The following is a 15,465-nucleotide window of genomic DNA, read 5'->3' as shown; positions in this document are numbered from 1 at the left end:
CTTGATCTCAGAATCCGATCGCATCACAACACAGAACTAACAGAACTGTGCATTTATGTGATCATATTTTTTTTTACGATTTCACTTATATACCTTTTTGTATAGGCTCTAGCCTACTTGAAATATAATGATCTTATTTTAATTTGCCCTCACAGAGGCCTAACGGCCTAAAGGAGTGTCTATTATGAGGTAACAGAACCTCATTGTGTCTATCATGAAATTCGGGCAAAATGTCGCGTCGAAAAACCACGGCCTTTATGCAGCCTGTCAAGGCATGATAGTTTGTTTGAAAATGCACTTGAGGCTGCATAAACTTCTACAATTGATGTGGAACAGGACTACTAATAGCGGCTCTCAGTGCACTCCATACATTCGTGATATCAGAAAGCTGCAAAGCAATGAATTCTATCGGGTTGACATTGGCGAGACTGAGATTCCAGAGAGTCTTATCACCGGGGACATCATCAGGCCTACATCAATGAATATCACTGAAAACCGACAAACCTGGAGCCTCCTCCATGCAGGCGGCCACAAGGGATGGGTGCCGTGGAATTACAAACTTTTATTTCACTGCAACGGGGTCTCACCGATTAAACCATCTGCTGAGATATTTGAGGAATTATGCTACAGTTTGAGAGAAAATTACGGAAAATGTGCAATTGTGGTCGATCCACACAACTCAAGGGCTTCAATGCGTGGGTATGCATCGGGTTCTTGGATGACTTTTCATCACCTGCCTTCGGGCCCGGTGGAATTTACACTCATAACCTGCTGCCCCTCGGTAGCGCGTTCTTACGGCCACGAACTTCTCCAGCTGCCCTTCCAATGCGCGCACTTGAGTCCTCTGAACAGTGCATGGTCTACAGTGAAGTGGTTTGCAAACAATAACCGAGGGAAATACTCTGAGACCATCTACGACCATGACACTCGGCATAAATTCGTCTACTGGATTGAACTAATGGAAGGGGCTTTGAAGATAATGACCAAGAGGAAATGGGAAGAAGCCGGCTCTAGAGTATGGAAAAATGAGAGCATTTACCTCAATGACTGACTGACATTAATGGTGTACCCAACCAAACTCTGAGTTCACGTCGTTGATTAACAATTGAAGTGCTGAACCAGAAAGCATGACAAGCGTCCATATTCATTTCAGAACCTGCTCAAACCTGCCACTTTTTCCTAGATTGATATAAACTGTCTGACCTTAACCTAAAACACAAATGAATATTAAGGCCTAATAAGAATATACTGATGGGGTTTCCAACAAGTCAGTTAGCCAAGCCATAGCATAATATTTACAGATATAGTTAGTTGGGTGAAAATGACTTATCACTTACAAAAATATGGCATGCAACGTTATCTATGCAAAAGTGAGACCAAAAGAAAGAAACAATATTGGCCTTTTAATGAATGCAATTGCATTACTTCAGAATTGATGAATTACTGAATTTTTACAATCGTTTCCTCGAACAAAACTTCTTTAAACAGACCTTTGTAATAGTCTTAAATGGCAATGTACTATAGCCTGGCATTGCCAGACCAATTCACAAATACATGTTCGTCTGCAACCTCTCAGTTCATGTTTTTTTCTCTCCAAGGGGTGCTATCAACAGGCACAGACCAAAATACCTATAGATACAATTGGATAAGCAATCAAAGCAATGAATGACAACTAGTTTTTTTTTAATGAAAATGCCTCAACAGTACTCCTATGTACAGTTATTGTAGTTAACACAGTCCATATCAGATAAATGGTTGTGCTTGGCCCATTTTGGTTGGAGGAAAATCTGTTTGAATATGAGGGTGGCCAGACCAATCTGCCAGAGCAAATACAACATGAGATAATGACAAATTAGTTGTGGTGAATCCTTTAGAAGCACAGGCCTTTTATTGGGCAAAGTTATAAAATATTTTTAAAGGATTAGAACGCACAACTTGGAATGAAAAAACAATGACGGGTAAGCAGTTTTCAAGAGAAGTCTATTGTTTCAACCACACACAACATGTACATATGGTGATTAATTTAATCAGGCCATAAATAACATCACAAAGCAGTAGACATTTTAAAACTAGCTTTTCAGAGACTAAACTTGAATAGTTTCCAACTTCGTACAAAATAGATTTCTCATCACCACGGTTTTAAGTGGATGACAGTTTAAAGCCTCAGATTCCTCCTGTCAGGAATACTCTTTCAAGCGAAGAGTCCAACTCAGCCCACAAGGCTAACTCTCATCTTCTTTCCTTCATTTGAACTGATCTATAGTCCTGCATGGTAAAGAGAAACCAAATCTCAACTTGACTTTCCATCGTCATGCAAGCTAAATCTTATGCTAATAAAAGGCAAATGAGGGAAAGGGTAGAGGGCCGACAGGAAGTAGACATGGTAAGCTAAGGAGAGAAGAGAGAACCTGGACGTGACCAGACTTAGATCTCTGAAGCTCTCCTGCAGGTCATCCCTCAACGATCCTGCGCAGCAGTGTGCCCAGGCCTCCTTTGGCCACCTGCAGAGGAGTCTTCTCCTCCTTGTTCTCGATGTAGATGCTGGCTCCGTGCTCCACCAGCAGCTTGGCTGCCTCCACGCGCTCTTCATCACATGCCAGGTGGCTGAGGAAAAACCCCACACAGTTTGTGGTATAGAGCAGAATTCAACCACATCCAAAGAACCGGGAATTGTTGTCCATTTTTTACGCTCTTGCAAGAACTAGATCTTTAAATGGTTCTCAACATGAATAGTAATACTACACCTCCACAAGACCCAGATCTGACTGGACATGAGCCAATTCACAGAGTTTATGTTGCTGTCTCACAAGCATCATGCTCTAGAGCTCTTAATAACTTCCACTTCCTATGGTTATAATGTGTGTGTTTAAAAAAAAAAAAGAAGATGTGCCTTAAAATTAGGTGCCATTCAGTTGACTTTATCGATCCCAAAGACAATTCAAGTGTTACATACCTTTTAGAATGTTATTCTGGATAAATAAAGTAAATTGAATTGGGAGGCTTCACTTTCTGAACTTACAGTGCTGTGTTGCCCTCTGAGTCCTGGATGTTGGTGGAGGCACTCTGCTGGAGAAGCAGCTCGATGATGCGGTAGTTGCCCTGGGCTGAAGCTCTGTGAAGGGGAGTGGACTCCAGCTTGTTTGTGGCATTGGGGTCAGCCCCGTTTTCCAACAATACAAGGGCTATCTGATAAGAAGCACGACAGTGTTAAGGATTTTATCTATATAAATATAGGCTTTCATACTGTCACAACCATCAACACTAGTTCATCAGATATATCTGATTTTTTGGTTAATCTGTTCAAAGATACAGGTATTTATACTAAACAACAGCAAAATGTGATATTTGTTTATACAGTTATACAGCTGAATAATAATATGTTATAGGTTGACGTATGTTGGTGAAAAGGCACTGGGGTGCCAGGATTACCTCATATCTGTCTTTAGAGGCTGCATAATGCAGAGGAGTGCAGCCATTCTGGTTTACCGAGTTCAACTGGGCTCCTTTGGATATTAGAGACTTGACTATGTCTTCTCTGCCTGCAGATGCTGCTATGTGGAGGGGAGTCCAAGAGGCCTGGAACAACAAGGACCATTACTGTCAAACCTTGCTGGTCATAATCTCATAATTAGCTTTTTCCCAGTAAAGTCATAGTTGCCACATGTAAAGTAACCAGAGATGCATTTGCATGGAATTTACATCATCTTTCAGGTCCACTTCAGCTCCTAGATCCAACAGGAATTCCACTACATTGGTGTGTCCAGCAGAACATGCCCAGTGTAGAGCTGTTCTGTGATCCTGATTAGAGAGGAGCAGAAATAAACGATAATATGAGACCGGTGGTCAGAATTTTTACTTAAAATAAACTAGCTAGCTTGACATCTGGATGTTAGCTGTCCAATGTCTAACATTGCTCATAATGATACAGCATTCTGCCTGAACTTGAGATAAAGAGTGATGACTTACTTGGTCCGTTTTAGATGCGAGTGACTTATCAGTTAAAATTAATTTCTTCAGTTGGTCAAACTGACCTATGTAGGCCAGATTGCAGACTTCCACATTTGATACTGACCCCTCCATTGTCATCAATTGCACCACTAGACTATCTGAATCCTTTACTATTTTAAAGACAAAAAGTCATCAACATGACTCAGGATATTGCGAGATTTTACTTCCGTAAGATAAACGGCTGTGACCTGAGTAACATTTCAGAATAAAAGCGTTGGCGCGATAGTTCATTTGCTGACATGCATCCTGCGCTGTCATAGAACCTTTATTTTTGATGAAAGTCTAAATTCCGGAAAACCAATCGAGATGTTTTTTGAACGACTACAATCGACACATTTCCACTCTAGCTGGGCACAGAACCAACACCATCGTTTCTTAAAAAACAACCTATACACAAATAAACATATATTTCTTACTTACGAGGGGACAGCATTCTAAATTCCACACAGACATGGCGGCAACAGTTGTAAGTTTGCTAGTTGCAATCTCCCGTTTCGAGTATATACGTTAGAGTTAGCCATGTTAGCTTGGCAGCTAGCTAGCTAGGCTAGCTAACCAGCAACTCATCTGTGGGTTGATAGAAAGCTAAGCTATTTGTTTTACATGCGTTAGAAGCCAGCTCTCATGTTGAGATGGCACGTTAGAAATAGCTGATATTCCTAGTGTTCAATGTAGCTAACTGCTGTTGTTGTCTACACGGTCTTTCCCCTGCCTTATCAACCCCTTGACCCATTTATGATAATCCCGCTACTATAATTTGCGACACACACAGGGCTTTATCAACCTTATCTGCCAATAGCCACTATCACATATCAATGGCCTGCTGTTTCTGCCAAACAACCACCGGGGGCTAGTCTTTGCCTTAAAATATTTAATTCAGACATAAGAATCTTGAGTTAACTTTTGAAAAATATACAATTTGGCCATTCCTGCTTATTCCAGGACATTGAGTTCAGTAGTAGACAAGGATGGTTGAGTTCAGTAGTAGACAAGGAACAGTCCAGTAAGGCTAAACCCCTTCCTCAAATCTCCATTCTAGGACTTCAGGACCCATGTTGACCAGTCATGCAGGTACTCAGAGGAATTTGTCAACATTTATTATGACTGCATGGACAAGAAGAGGCGGGTAAGTGACACCATCCTGACAACTATTCTGCTACCTTCTCCTTGTCCTATTAAACGTGTTGCTCCAAGGTGTATGACCACTGTGCTGTATGCGTTTGATATAGAACCTGACTCGTCTGTATCTGGACAAAGCAACTCTGGTGTGGAATGGAAACGCAGTGTCAGGCCACAACGCTCTTGGAGAATTCTTTGAGTCACTTCCATCCAGCGAGTTCCAGGTCCACACACTGGACTGTCAGCCAGTACATGGTAAGGCTGAGTTTACTGACTAGTGGGCTATACACATGCAACCCTACCATATGTGGAAGCCTTTTGCATGTAGTTGTAATGCCTTTTATTCTTGTCTTTCACAGAACAAGCAACCCAAGGGCAGACTACGCTGCTTGTGGTCACTGTGGGAATGGTGAAGTTTGATGGGAACAAGCAGAGATACTTTAACCAGAACTTTCTCCTGACGGCACAAGCTTCACCAAACAGCGATCAACCTGTTTGGAAGATCGCAAGTGACTGCTTCCGTTTCCAAGACTGGAACAGCTGAAAAACCTGTGGCCACTGTTTCTCATTTCTCTCTTTTCTGTATGTATCCATATCCCATTTTAGTGAAAAGCTTCAAGTTGTAATATGTAAAGTATACTGTGTGCCTATTTTATTTTATTTTTTAAATAAAAAAATACAAAGAGGTATAATCAACAAAAAAAACACATTTATTCATCACAATGTAACCCCACAAATTATGGAAAACAAGAAATGCTCAGTGAAGAATATACACTGTACTTTGAGGGTATACATTTACATACCTGTCTTTTGACCCACACAAGTGGAAAAACCCCTTTCACAACATTCACAATAAGAACAAAAAATCTTTGGGGTCAAAATTGCACATCTAACTGATAACAGACTGTTTCACAGTAGCAAAGTTATCCTTGTAACTGCTTGAGTAGGATACCAAGTAGTGGTATGCCTTTTTTGTGATGGAACAATTTTAGATGCACATAAAGTCTAGATACAAAAATGCAGAAATATGCACATAAATAAGTCTAGAAAGATCCCATACAGATACTCATTGCCAATTAAATATATTAAATATAGTCTTCCTGAGTCATTTAGGATTTTACATGTCATTTGACAGTCAAAAAAACAGCAAAACACAATACACACATCAGCAATAATATCATGGCTGGTCAGAACAAAATAGTGCAATTTGGTGGTGTGGCTTTATGCAGATATATGGTTCTTCAGTTGTAGTGCTAAATAGGCTGGAAAGTGTTGACAATGCATCCTGCCTGTTATGTCAAGGTCTGAAGGTCTGTTTGTTCTAGCACTTTACCAGCATGATAGTGGACCAGCTAAATCCTCTGAAATACTACACTACTTCAAATCCTTCAGCCCTTTCAACAGTCAAACCCTATCTAAACTTCACACAGATGACGTGTGTACTGCAGTGAGTGAGGGTCGTTGGAAGGCACAGTAACGTCCCCACTCCTGTTCTGCCAACAGGGGGCAGCACACACCTCCAGCTCAGTTGGTCTGGTGCCACCCACCCACGCACGACAACGACAGGCAGCAAAAAAGGGGAAATGATCGCCTAAGCAGAGGCAGATAATATTTAAAAATACAATAAAGTTACATGGGGATGGCCGGTGTGCGTTTCTAAAACTTTCATGGAACGTTCACGGTTCCACTTTACGTCCCTGAAAGTTGAGGACTACTGCATCTCTTGTCAGGCTCCAAGGATATGTGATTTTGTCAACGACACACTTCCAACCTACTAGCAAGGGCAGACTGTACAGAAACAGAGTGAAGGGCAGCACAGAGCTGGAAAATACCCTTCATATCAGGAGAACAAAAACATAAGTTTACAAAGCCGCCAATGATTATGATCTCCGCATGGAAGGTTTTAAGAGATCCATATCATACTTCGCAGCGTTCCAAGTAAACTTAGATTAGACCAAGTTTCTAGTCTCCAGCAAATGAGGGACCTTCATGTTTGAGCGGTGATCCTATTTAAATATACAAGGCGTGCAGTGAAGATTGAAAGGCGTACATGTGCACACGTAACAGATGATGGCGAGTCATGCGTTGGGCTGGCATGCTCCTCACTTCCCCCCGTACATTCTCTCTATGTGGTGGAGATAGTGGTTCTTCAGCTCCTTCCTCTTCAGCTTGAAGGCGTCTGTGACCAGGCCTGTCTCTGGGGTCCACGGCTCAGGACTCAGGTGGACCTTCAAGGGAATCTCAAACCTCTGCAGCTTGACTGGAGGAGGGGGCAGAGGGAAGGTGTGAAGAGTCAATGCAGGGCCTGTGCCAACTTGGATTGGAGTGTACAATGTAATTGTCATATGCACAGTACAACACAGGTCATTCACGGCAATGGAATTCTTATAACAAGGCAAGGTAACAGCCATGTAGTAAAAAAATAAATAATAAAAAAACAGCAATTAAAGTAGAACCAGCAATAGCACAACAACAGCAACACAAATAGCTATAATAACACAACAAAATTACTAGCGGCGGAAATGAGTGGATAGTTCTGCCTTAACAACACACGCCTGCCACCTTGACTACGTTGTTTAAAAAATTATTAGCGATATTCGCCGTGTTTCCGCCAGTTTTCTCACTTTAATTCCAACGGCAGTCCCCCCCCCAATCCATCATCAAATCTCACCCTACTACCTTGACTAACATTTTCTGCGGGAAACCCTGATATCATTTAGATTTACACCTTAAAAAGCAATTCCATAACCAGATACTAATGTTGCCACTCATATTATACACTAACTGCTGATCGTTCCTGGTGACATACAGTGTTTCCCACAGATTAGAAAACTATATGTGGCGGGGGGGGGGGGGGGGGGGGGGGGGGGGGGGGGGATTGGAAATAATTCACAAAATCAACAACAACAAACAAATAATTTCTGCATATGCAGGTAGCGACGCTGCATACAGGGTGCTAAATAACTATTTAACTGTTCGGCTCCATGACGCCGGGTAAGTAGCTAGCTCTTGAAACTTCTCACCAAAAGAACGTAGGGGAACCTTCGATTAAGACATGTCCGTCGGTACCTAGCGAAAAGTAGCCTCAACTTTCCTAGACCTTTAGCTACGGCACTAATGCTGAAGGCTCGCTGATGTAGCTGTCGGTCTCACTAGAACGGCGTATGCATTGTTGCTAACGTGTGCTGACGTAGTGACTGTGTGTGTATGTGAGAAAGACGCGTGCGTGAAAGAGACGGAGGGAGAGCAGGGAAAGGAAATGCAGCTGAACGAATACGCTGCGTGTTTTTACCTAAATAGCGATAAAAAAAAATGTTTTACGAAACGCAATGTGTGGCGGCCGGAGTTGATTCTGTGGCGCACCGCCACAAATTAGTCTATGTGTGGGAAACACTGACATATCGTGGCTGTTCTTACTGGAAGTGGCGACCTGACGAATCTCCTTCAGGACTTCTCTCTCCATGTCAGGGTGTGTACACAGCTCCTCCCAGCTCCCCTCCACACCCCTCCGCCTGGCCAGGTCCGTCAGACTCTTCTGGTTAGGCACCACTAAGCTGATCACATAGTTCTGATCACTGTGGGGGAGGGGGGGCAGAGGTCAGAGGTGAAGGGTTAGAGACACGAGGGGCACAGTTCATGGCCCGGGGATGTCACTCGCAGAGTGTCAGGCTCACCTGTTGGCGAAGGCACAGATGTTGTCGACGAGCGGGCACGTCTTCAGAGAGGACTCCACTTTGCCCAGAGACACGTACTCCCCAGCCTGCAGCTTCACCAGGTCCTTCTTACGGTCTGACACGACACAAGACGCGCCCCCCAAAAAATCACACACTCACCAGGAAGGAGAGCTTAAAGCCCCTCTTGGGAACAACGTCTTGTTTGAAGACTTGTCTTCCATAGAAAAGAAAGAAGACTGCGCTCCGTCTGAGCGGACGTGATGCGAGTGTGAAAGCGGTTGAGCGCGGTACGTACCCACTATCTGCAGACAGCCGTCAGAGTGGATTTCCCCCACGTCCCCAGTGCAGAACCACCTCTGTCCACTGTCATCCACAAAGAAGTCCTGGTTGTTACACTCCTTCCCATAGTAACCTACGGTGACGTTGTGACCACCAATCAGGATCTCCCCGCGTGGGTGGGGCTTGTCCCGGGTGGTGTAGCCTCCTGGGGGGAGACAGGGGGGACGGGTCGGTAATTGAAGGACAGATTAGGACATCTTCGTGGTCATCTTGATCAACAATGAATCCTCTTAAATCATCGAGGAGCATCGCAAGCCTGCGTGTTGGAGTGAACGAACGATACCTTCCAGCCAGTCTCGGAGTTGGACCTCGCAGCATTTTAGCGGCGACCCCACCCGTCCCGTGGTGTAATCTTCCACTGTACGAACGGAGACAGAACCCTTACATGAGAACGTGAACCCCCCCCCAACAAAAAAACTGCTACGGTTCGCAGCCACACAAAGGATGCCCGTTTTTGTTTTTAACTCCTCTTTACACCTCCTTCTCCCTTCATGACATCCCTCCCCCGGCATCCCTCCCCCCCCCCATCCCCCCCTCCCCCTACCCAGCGTGATGGTGCCGGCGCCGCAGGTCTCGGTGAGCCCGTAGCCCTGGCCCACGGGGCAGCAGAAGCAGGCGTTCATGAAGAGCTGGGTGGCGGAGGAGAGCGGAGCCCCGCCGGACAGCATCAACCTCACCCGGCCTCCCAGAATGCTCTTCACCTTACGGAACAGCAGCCTGGGCGCGCGGGACATAGAGCCACACAACCATCCCAGTCAACACACACGGTAATCAACATGCATTTCTTGTTTGTTGGGCGTCTACCGCGTTTCGGCGTCACCCGAGTCCTTACACGTTGCAGAGCGGCGCGTCGTAGCCTTTCTTCATCTGCTCCAGCTTGTAGTTGTAGCCCAGTTTGAACAGAGTCTTCTGAACGTAGCTCATCTCCTCCACTTTGCTCATCACACCTTTGTGAATGCGGTCCAAGATTTCCTGGTTTTCAAGCAAACAGACATACTGACCGACCAAAGTAGCGGTGTTCAGAGAGCAAATACAGAGAGAAAGATACAGTGAGAGGAAGAGAAGAGATACAGTGAGAGGAAGAGAAGAGATACAAAATAACAGAAAGAGAGAGAGAGAGGGGGGGGTGAGGTCTTACTGGTACAGCGGCCATCAGGGTCGGTCTGAGCACAGTGCTGTCCCCCTTGCAGCCTCGCTTGATCTTGGTGGACTGGAGGGACACAAGAGGGACAAACATGACGCTCACCCAATCAGCTCGGAGGGCTGCAGGGGTCAGCTCCGCCCCCCGGGCGCACTCTGCTGGCGTTCATTACCTGGTCAGACAGGGTCTGCGGGGAGGAGTACCCGATCCGACATCCGTACGCCACGCACGAGATCTCTGCAGTCAGCTCCAGCACGTGAGCCAGGGGCAGGTAGGCTATGTAGGTGTCTTTAGGTCTGTGTGTGTGCGGGGGGGGGGGGGGGGGGGGGGGAGACACACAGAGTGAGGGATTGTGGGATTGTTCAAACAAATGCCAAGACAAATAGCACAATAGCCAGGATTGTGACGGCCATGGATTGGATTCACATGCAAATATGCTCAGCGTGAGGCTACCCACCCCAGTCCAGGTATTCGATCGCACTGGCCTGTCATGCCAGCGATCAGGTTGCCGTGGATGATCATGACTCCTTTGGGCCGGCCTGTGGAGCCGCTGGTGTACATCACCACAGCCAGGTCTGAGGGCTGGGGCCTCACCACCTCCCTGCTCACTGCAACACAAACAGCCACGCCATCCAATCAGCCGGCGCAGCAACGCAGGCAACCAATCGGCCGGACAGCCTTCATTGGCTACGTCTCTGGAGAGGAAGGGAAGCTTCGCGCGGAGCTCCTGAGAGCTTACTGTATGTGGGGGGGGGGGGGGTCTCGTTCGGGGGGACTCACGGTTGTCGGGCTGTGCCCCCAGCTGCTCCACGGCGTGCATGCTGCGGAGGGCCACTCCAGGCGGGTAGCCCTCGGCGCTGAGCTTCGCCTGGTCCACACAGATCACATGCTCCAGCCCGGGGATCTGAGGGAGCATGCCCTAGGGGAGGGAGGGAGGGAGGGAGGGAGGGAGGGAGGGAGGGAGGGAGGGAGGGAGGGAGGGAGGGAGGGAGGGAGGGAGGAGAGAGGTCGCAGGTCACACCAGAAAACCAGCTGTACAGGAAGCACCTGTCACCACGCTGCCGTGCTGCTGTCGAGCAACTCCACTACACAAAGAGACGACACGCTTGTGCTGCAGCATTCTGGCGCGACACTTTTCACCCGGAAATACGACGTCATCTCAGTCCATATCTTTCAGCCAATGAGCAATCGAGGCATGGTTCCTCCTAGTTGCTACTCATGCACATGTTTCATTATAACTGTTGAATGGATACATTTAGCAGACTCTTTAGATTTTTTTATAGCATTAAAAAATGCCCACCATTAAATACATAAAACTATAAATATATATGTATAATAGAAAATAAATGTTTAAAAAAAAGCTCCTGCTCGTCTAGATTTAAGGCGATGTGGAAGTTCCATCTCACCTTTATTTTAGTCTCCAGCAGTTCCACACTGGTTATGAGGTGAGTGACCCGGGTCTCATTCAGGCCAAACGCCACCGCCTCCTCTCCCAGGGAGGCGTAGAACGTAACCACTGCAGGAGACAGACCCAGAAGAGGAGGCTGCTGTTTACCTAGCCAATCATGTGGTCCTCAGATAAGCAGCTCGAGTTCATGTGGTACAAATGTCGTTTCCCTCCCATCAACCCTGTGAACTCCCAGCCCTACAAGACATCTACCACACACGATGCCTCGACAAAGCTGGTCTCGGTCTCGCACACGCAGACTGGACAACAGTTTCTTTCCAAGGGCCATCAGGCTTCTGAATGGACATTGATACAGTATGGACATTGATGCACTTCTCACTAGCCACTTTACACACTGTCACTTTCAGCTACTGGTTGAACTATCAGCAATATTGCACGATTGTACTTGTCTTAGGTTAGTATAGGTCTATAAGGTTAGTATAGGTTAATATGTGTATTAGAGGTTTAGTACACTGTATTGACTATTATTATATTATTTGTATATTAGGAGGTCTACTATATTTTAGCTTATCATACATGTAATCTATGTTCTGTGTACTTATATGTCATGTTATGCCAGCTTGCTTTGCGTTGTCTTGTCCTAAGAATTTCAGTGCCCAGTCTGACCCTGTGTTGTTCTGTGCATCTGACAATCAAAGACTTGAACTTGAACTCACAAGGGAAGTTGTGTCTGAAGCAGGCCTGGGCGGCTATCATCCACTCTGCCCGGGTCTCACAGAAGATAGCCACGGTGCTCCTGGGCTCCAGGCCTAACGCTGCCAGTCCGCTGCCAAAATGACTCACCCTGGATTCCACTTCTTGGTAGGAGAGCCAACTGTACTCTCCAAGAATGAGCTGGCAGAAAAAGGAAGAGCTCTCACTCACACTCAAAGGACAGCTGAGTGGTTTGTGTTCGGGGTGTCCTTTTGACCACTTTGTTCAACGATACGACAGATCAAATCAAATGGTAAAAATATAGAAATAAAGACATTTCGAGAAAAAGAAACCATCTCTCCGCATACCTTTTTGAACACCTTCCCACTAGGTTGAGTCTCGTTCTCGTGCTTCAGGACCTCTCGGATGCCCAGGCAGTCCGCCTGCCCAAACAGCTGCACTGCCCTATCAAACAGCTTATCCAGCGTGTCCTTCCCAGGGAAGTCCTCCCTGACCAGGCTCTGGAAGCTATCCACGGTACGGTACGGCCCCTGGGCACAGCCCGTGGTGGAGCGGGCCTTGGCCGCGCCCACCCTGGCCTTCCTCTGGGCTGCGCCTGATAGGACGTACCAGGGCAGGAACGAGATCACTGAGTAGAGCCACACGAGGAGGTGCACTGGAAGTAGGAGGAGGGACTGGAGGGGAGAGTCCGTCTGGAGGTCCATGCTGGCCACAGCAAGGAGCAAGGGGGGGACTTCAAATGGGGGCTGACTTTGGGATGGAGATCTCTAGACAGCGTCCACCTGGAGGAGGCTTAGGCCTGATGCTGGAAGATAAGAGAAGGAAGTCATTAAAGATGAAGCAGGGTCAAGTCAAAACAAACAGCAAGCATGTGGAGCGAGCTCCTTATTGTGTGCGTCAGTATTTTGACTCGATGTTCTGCTGAAAATATCATGTGATATCCATGCCGCAGTAAAGAGGAAACGACACGTTTCCACGGGCACAATAACTCAGCTCAAAGACAACAATCGGAGGTCAACAGAGATCCACGCTAGGTCTAGTTATGACTAACATTAACATTTCCACAGTATCACAGCTAAATACAGAGAAGACAAGGTCATATGTGAGTTTGCTTTAACACACTGTTATCAATATAAGAATGAAGGTAGCAGGAAAGGTTCAAACTAATGGGATTTAAACTACAGAAACACTACAAGGAAACCGATTCCTCAGTGACATACACACCTCTCTTGCCGAACACCAACATCAACACCTTCTACATCAGACCAAGTTCACTTTCCTGGTCATATACAGGGACTACATCTCAACACTGTTGACTCGCTTCCTTCCCGTGCATCCTTCAATGAGTCCTTGCCCCCTGCAGCAGAGAGGTAGGACAGTTGACCTAACAGTCATGCTAAGCTAAAGGACTGGTTACAGAACCGGAAGGTATAGCCGTACCAACATTGAGACACACCCCAATGGCCAACAGTCCAAGGCAGCCCTTTGGACTGAAGAGGATAGAGCCTGTCAACCAATGACATCAGCCTCCCAGCTCACCCCACTCACAGGCCATATGATAGGCCACTCTGGAGCATCCAGTCTCAGCTATACATAGCCCAACCGGGTGAAAACCAACAGCACTGATCCAATTATCGATGTTTTTATAATCCCATCAATTCAAACCTGTTTCTAGGATAGACACCATTACATAAAACAATTTTAAGAGATGCACAATAGTGAGGCAAATGCATGTGGTTGTACCTATGCAGGAGCCGGTTCCTCATCACCATAATATTTATTACTGAACACTGTTTGCAAACAAACAAGTGGAACATTGGAAAAAAGCGTCAGTATTTAATTGTTGTTGTCAAATGTGTCAAACGACAAAGTGAAAGCAAATAAGAGTCAATAGCATGGAGCATCCTGCTTTCACCTAATAGTTTACTACAGTACGTAGATTGCTGAAAATAAATACGCCACAGCTCTTGCTAGACTCCAAATATCCGAGTGGAAGTGAATTGAAGTAACATTATATTTAACACACAAATTAGCCGGTATAACAGGCAACGTTATCAGCACCCTTGATGATGTTAGAAGACGTCATTGACAGACCACATGCTAACTATTCAATTAAAGCCACTTATCTGTTAAAGGATAACAGCGAGATTAATACGATTATTTTAACGTGCCAGTGATACATGGATTATCTGGCTGGGTTAAATTCTTACCTCAGGTAACGTTTGCCAATACAGATCAGCCAATGTCTTGTTAAGGGAAATGACCGAAAGTTACCTCGTCTGACCGGTTAGTAGGGGAACCCGGAAATACAACGTCATCTCATTCTATATATTTCAGCCAATGAGCAATCGAGGCATGGTTCCTACTTCCTAGTTACTCATGCACGCATATTGACGCCATGGTCACTTTCACCAAATGAACGCTTTTTTCAAATTAAGCTATGTTTTAATTTAGCAGAATCCGGGTCTGCAGTTCAATGCTCTACACTACAGCTATACCAGATTATGTTGTAATGCTTAAAAAATAACAAGTGTCCTAAATGAAACATTTAAAGTAATAATTTTGGTTTAAGCATTGATGTCCGGTATTTATATTACCGTACAGAAAGCTTTCGTCTTCAATGATTTGGATCTGCTTTGTCATGCATCCCTCTACTACTCCTAAGGGTAGGCTACTAAATTTAAGATGTACCAATTTATGGGTTCTAGATAAGCAGACAGGACAAACACATGTGATGTACTGTTGGAGAAATTAAGAATGTAACGTTGTATTCTGAAAATATTGGTGCTTAGCATTCCTTGTCAACAGAGAACCCCCTGACCTAGGATGACCATTATCGTTCTAGAGGTGCCATGAATGTGTTTAACCTTATCTGTATTAAGTAAACCCTCTGGTCAAGCCTAGGGTCAGAGAACTCTGTTGCACGCGCGCTCTACCTCTGGGATCGATCACCTTGACAGCTGATATGCAGGCGAGGGGACTTCTCACCAATGTTTAAATGGTCTTACATGAAGACTTGAGAACCAGACAACTTTGTATTGTGATCAGATTTGTCTCCTTGC

The 15,465-nt window shown here is 45.6% G+C and overlaps 4 protein-coding genes across 6 annotated transcripts; 2 read left to right on the top strand and 2 right to left on the bottom strand.

The window, feature by feature from the left end:
- The first annotated feature begins 325 nt into the window (after positions 1–325).
- Positions 326–1,154, top strand: LOC124462427 (uncharacterized protein C21orf140 homolog). The gene has a single exon (XM_047013969.1). It carries the CDS (start codon positions 326–328, stop codon positions 1,049–1,051), a length of 726 nt encoding a protein of 241 aa, XP_046869925.1. The 3' UTR covers positions 1,052–1,154.
- Positions 1,155–1,386: 232 nt separating this feature from the next.
- On the bottom strand, positions 1,387–4,193 carry psmd10 (proteasome 26S subunit, non-ATPase 10). Of its 2 annotated transcripts, XM_047013980.1 has the most exons (6): positions 3,967–4,193; positions 3,700–3,798; positions 3,430–3,576; positions 3,020–3,186; positions 2,409–2,604; positions 1,387–2,265 (listed from the first exon to the last, which is right to left on the bottom strand). In XM_047013980.1, the coding sequence occupies exons 1-5, from the start codon at positions 4,084–4,086 to the stop codon at positions 2,451–2,453; spliced, it is 687 nt and encodes a 228-aa protein (XP_046869936.1). In that variant the 5' UTR covers positions 4,087–4,193; the 3' UTR covers positions 1,387–2,265; positions 2,409–2,450. The 2 variants fall into 2 exon arrangements, with proteins under 2 accessions (XP_046869936.1, XP_046869935.1); XM_047013979.1 differs by having other exon boundaries at positions 1,387–2,604.
- Positions 4,194–4,213: 20 nt separating this feature from the next.
- nxt2 (nuclear transport factor 2-like export factor 2) lies at positions 4,214–6,263 on the top strand. The gene is made up of 4 exons (XM_047013981.1): positions 4,214–4,474; positions 5,048–5,134; positions 5,238–5,382; positions 5,487–6,263. Exons 1-4 carry the CDS (start codon positions 4,460–4,462, stop codon positions 5,669–5,671), a joined length of 432 nt encoding a protein of 143 aa, XP_046869937.1. The 5' UTR covers positions 4,214–4,459; the 3' UTR covers positions 5,672–6,263.
- acsl4a (acyl-CoA synthetase long chain family member 4a) lies at positions 5,815–14,697 on the bottom strand. Of its 2 annotated transcripts, none has more exons than XM_047013976.1 (15): positions 14,614–14,697; positions 12,751–13,208; positions 12,406–12,583; positions 11,688–11,797; positions 11,062–11,200; positions 10,739–10,889; positions 10,454–10,577; positions 10,279–10,350; positions 9,973–10,112; positions 9,685–9,857; positions 9,424–9,498; positions 9,097–9,285; positions 8,802–8,916; positions 8,545–8,702; positions 5,815–7,387 (listed from the first exon to the last, which is right to left on the bottom strand). In XM_047013976.1, the coding sequence occupies exons 2-15, from the start codon at positions 13,105–13,107 to the stop codon at positions 7,230–7,232; spliced, it is 2,139 nt and encodes a 712-aa protein (XP_046869932.1). In that variant the 5' UTR covers positions 13,108–13,208; positions 14,614–14,697; the 3' UTR covers positions 5,815–7,229. The 2 variants fall into 2 exon arrangements, with proteins under 2 accessions (XP_046869932.1, XP_046869933.1); XM_047013977.1 differs by lacking the exon at positions 14,614–14,697 and adding an exon at positions 13,628–13,750.
- Positions 14,698–15,465: the final 768 nt, after the last annotated feature.

The sequence above is a fragment of the Hypomesus transpacificus genome, unplaced genomic scaffold, assembly GCF_021917145.1.
Source record: "Hypomesus transpacificus isolate Combined female unplaced genomic scaffold, fHypTra1 scaffold_213, whole genome shotgun sequence".
NCBI classification, from domain to species: domain Eukaryota; kingdom Metazoa; phylum Chordata; class Actinopteri; order Osmeriformes; family Osmeridae; genus Hypomesus; species Hypomesus transpacificus.
Note: the sequence above shows the minus strand (reverse complement) of the source record. Positions and strands in the feature narration are given on the sequence as shown.

Excerpts from the sequence above, each read along its gene's own strand:
- LOC124462427 (XM_047013969.1), top strand. The coding sequence starts at position 326 with ATGTGGAACAGGACTACTAATAGCGGCTCTCAGTGCACTCCATACATT.
- psmd10 (XM_047013979.1), bottom strand. The coding sequence starts at position 4,086 with ATGACAATGGAGGGGTCAGTATCAAATGTGGAAGTCTGCAATCTGGCC. Across the intron at positions 3,799-3,966 it reads TCGCATCTAAAACGGACCAA|GATCACAGAACAGCTCTACA; the intron begins GTAAGTCATCAC and ends CTCTCTAATCAG. Across the intron at positions 3,577-3,699 it reads AAGTGGACCTGAAAGATGAT|GCCTCTTGGACTCCCCTCCA; the intron begins GTAAATTCCATG and ends TTGTTGTTCCAG.
- nxt2 (XM_047013981.1), top strand. Across the intron at positions 5,135-5,237 it reads GCATGGACAAGAAGAGGCGG|AACCTGACTCGTCTGTATCT; the intron begins GTAAGTGACACC and ends CGTTTGATATAG. Across the intron at positions 5,383-5,486 it reads GGACTGTCAGCCAGTACATG|AACAAGCAACCCAAGGGCAG; the intron begins GTAAGGCTGAGT and ends TGTCTTTCACAG.
- acsl4a (XM_047013976.1), bottom strand. The coding sequence starts at position 13,107 with ATGGACCTCCAGACGGACTCTCCCCTCCAGTCCCTCCTCCTACTTCCA. Across the intron at positions 10,351-10,453 it reads CGCAGACCCTGTCTGACCAG|TCCACCAAGATCAAGCGAGG; the intron begins GTAATGAACGCC and ends GTGTCCCTCCAG. Across the intron at positions 10,113-10,278 it reads CCCTGATGGCCGCTGTACCA|GAAATCTTGGACCGCATTCA; the intron begins GTAAGACCTCAC and ends CTTGAAAACCAG.